Here is a 2,609-nt window from a genome sequence, read left to right as displayed (position 1 = left end):
AGAGAGAGAGAGAGAGAGAGAGAGAGAGAGAGAGAGAGAGAGAGAGAGAGAGAGAGAGAAATAATCTGTCATTCTCACGTTACAGAATGACGTTTATTCTCGAGAACTCGATTGCAGATCAATTTAACATAAAATTGATAATAGACGCAGGCAAAATCGAACGTGCGACTCACCGATGAACGTGGTTTATTGTGTCATGATGTCTGCACATGTGTGGACAAATAAGGACATGCGAGAATTTATCGATGATTGATGAGTCATGGCGGATCATTGGATTCAAACGCGATTATGATGCGAGCACGTACGCACGCATGTTTGATCGAAGCATATTATACGTCCGGCGCGCCTCCAAAAAGAAATTCAACACTTCTCGTGACGATATTATAAACGTTTCGGCGCCTTATGTGTCTGCCTTCATTTTAACTTATCATGCACATCATAGAGCGCTATACCGGATCTTTTTTATATACTGTCCGACATGTTAATTAATTGCCACTTGCTCATCCATTAAAACGATAAAGAAGACTTTGACTTTTTTGCCAAGACTAATTTATTCGAGACTTCTTTTTAGAAAGTGTAAATATATATACACGGATATTATTCGAAAATAGAATCTTCTTACAAAAATTATTAAAATTAAAATTTAACATTCTGCAGCTTTTAAAAAATTATACTTGGATAAAATAGATTTTCGAAACAATAAAAAATTTGATGCGAGATATGTATATCTATCTAAAAACTTGTGCTTAATTATATAATTCTATATAATTCTCTTACTCAATTGATTTATTCTCATCGGTATAATTTCGTATTATAATTAATTCTATATAATTAATTATCATATTACAATATATTAGCGAAAAAGCTTTAATCGTCTGGAGGAATTCCAAATAAAATTCAGATAAAATACAGCCATATATATTTATATTATTTATATATCGCGTTAAAGAAAGGGATACAAATTAAAAATTAGCATTTTTGAAATAATGAAAGAAAATTGACCCTTCAAAACTGATACATTTTTTTTGGAAAAACGACTCGATAATTTTTTGAGACTTTTTTATCAACGTGGCGATATATTTAATTCATAATATTTTCGATTACTATAAATAATAACATAAACAGAGTTTTACAGCTAATCGAGTTTATTCTGTACGGAAGTCATGTTTAATATTTATATTCCTAATCATTTATAAGCATTGCCTGGAATCTTATTACAAACATTTATCGGCTGGCTAAACCTAAATTACTGAACGGAAATAGAACTTTTCAGCAGCAAGACACGATCAAACAGATAAAATAAAATTTTTACAGCCTGCGGCGCGCCTTAATTTCGCTTTCGTTCTTGAAAATGGAAGATAGAAAATAAACCATGAACGTTCGCGTTTCCTAGACTTTTAACTGTTCACAGATCGCGGTCTCATAAATTTTAATCGCGCAAACGTCTCTCTTCTGTTTTTAGAAAATTAGACTCCGTCGCTCTTGCCTGGTGATACGCGCCTGTCTAGGATTCCTTTATTTTCCATAATATCAAACCCAATATTTTTCTTTTATTAGCTCAGCTTCATGGCTGCTTTTCTCTAGAATATGCTGAATAGAACATTGATAACATGAATAAAAGCAGTAGACAAATTGTCTTGTGAAAATTTTTTTCATAAATATTTTCAGTTTGTAACATCATTTTAAACACGTGTCTAATATCATTAAATATATTTTTTATAATACATACATAGATATATATGTAATAGAAGAATTAATTTTTACACATAATTTGTGCAGAAACATTTTGAATTTAATGATACAAAGAAATTTAGCAATAAAAGACAGTTTTATTATTAATTTTAAAATTTATTGTTAGTTTCTATTTTAGTTATTTTTTTTTATGTCTATACCTATTACTTTTTAAGTATATCAATTTCTAAAATAGAAGCAACGGTTTTTTAGCTAGATACAAAATAGACAGATACAAAATAATTTAATTGGATTGTCAAGGTTAAATTATGCAGAATGTTCAAGCAGAGTATTTTGAATATCAAAATTTTTTGCAGTATTGCTTGAGTTTTCTATAATTATTTTGATAATTCAAATAAAATTATTTTCAGATCTGTATCTAGTTAAATTTTTAGATACTTCAGCAGAATTTTTTTTCTCGTGTATTTTTAAACTTTTTAAAGATTCAAGGTAATTTCTCACATGATTTTATTATAATACTAAGTATTTATGTTTATCTATGAAAATTCCTTGCAATGTACACACAACACGGAGACACGGTAGTGTCTCGGCGCTAATAATTTTTAACATGTAGTATTACAGAGCTTTGCGAATCAAAGTTATTATTTTCACAATCTAACACGACTATAGTTGGATACTGTTTGAATCTACGACAAACGTTATTTCTGTTACAAATACTAGATTCGATTTTATCGCTTTATCTTTAATAACATATGTCTTGAACCACGAAGACAAGCGCGATGGAGAGGATCTCGAGTACAAGCGCATCGTGAAAGAGAAAACAATGGTTTTCTTGATTCATCGCGATCTTCTTCGATATAAGAGAATAAAAGGACCGTTTAAAGCTATATATATATATATATATATATATAAGTAAT

General features: G+C 29.7%; 1 protein-coding gene across 1 annotated transcript in view; it reads right to left on the bottom strand.

The window, feature by feature from the left end:
* LOC105627620 overlaps positions 1-2,609 on the bottom strand; it is a 115,717-nt gene that overhangs the window by 106,747 nt on the left and 6,361 nt on the right. Inside the window, exon 2 of the mRNA XM_012208897.1 lies at positions 1,379-1,389. Within this exon, the coding sequence (XP_012064287.1) occupies positions 1,379-1,389 (11 nt within the window). The remainder of the gene's footprint in view (positions 1-1,378; positions 1,390-2,609) is intronic.

The sequence above is a fragment of the Atta cephalotes genome (genome assembly GCF_000143395.1).
Source record: "Atta cephalotes unplaced genomic scaffold scaffold00009, whole genome shotgun sequence".
Lineage (NCBI taxonomy): Eukaryota > Metazoa > Arthropoda > Insecta > Hymenoptera > Formicidae > Atta > Atta cephalotes.
Note: the sequence above shows the minus strand (reverse complement) of the source record. Positions and strands in the feature narration are given on the sequence as shown.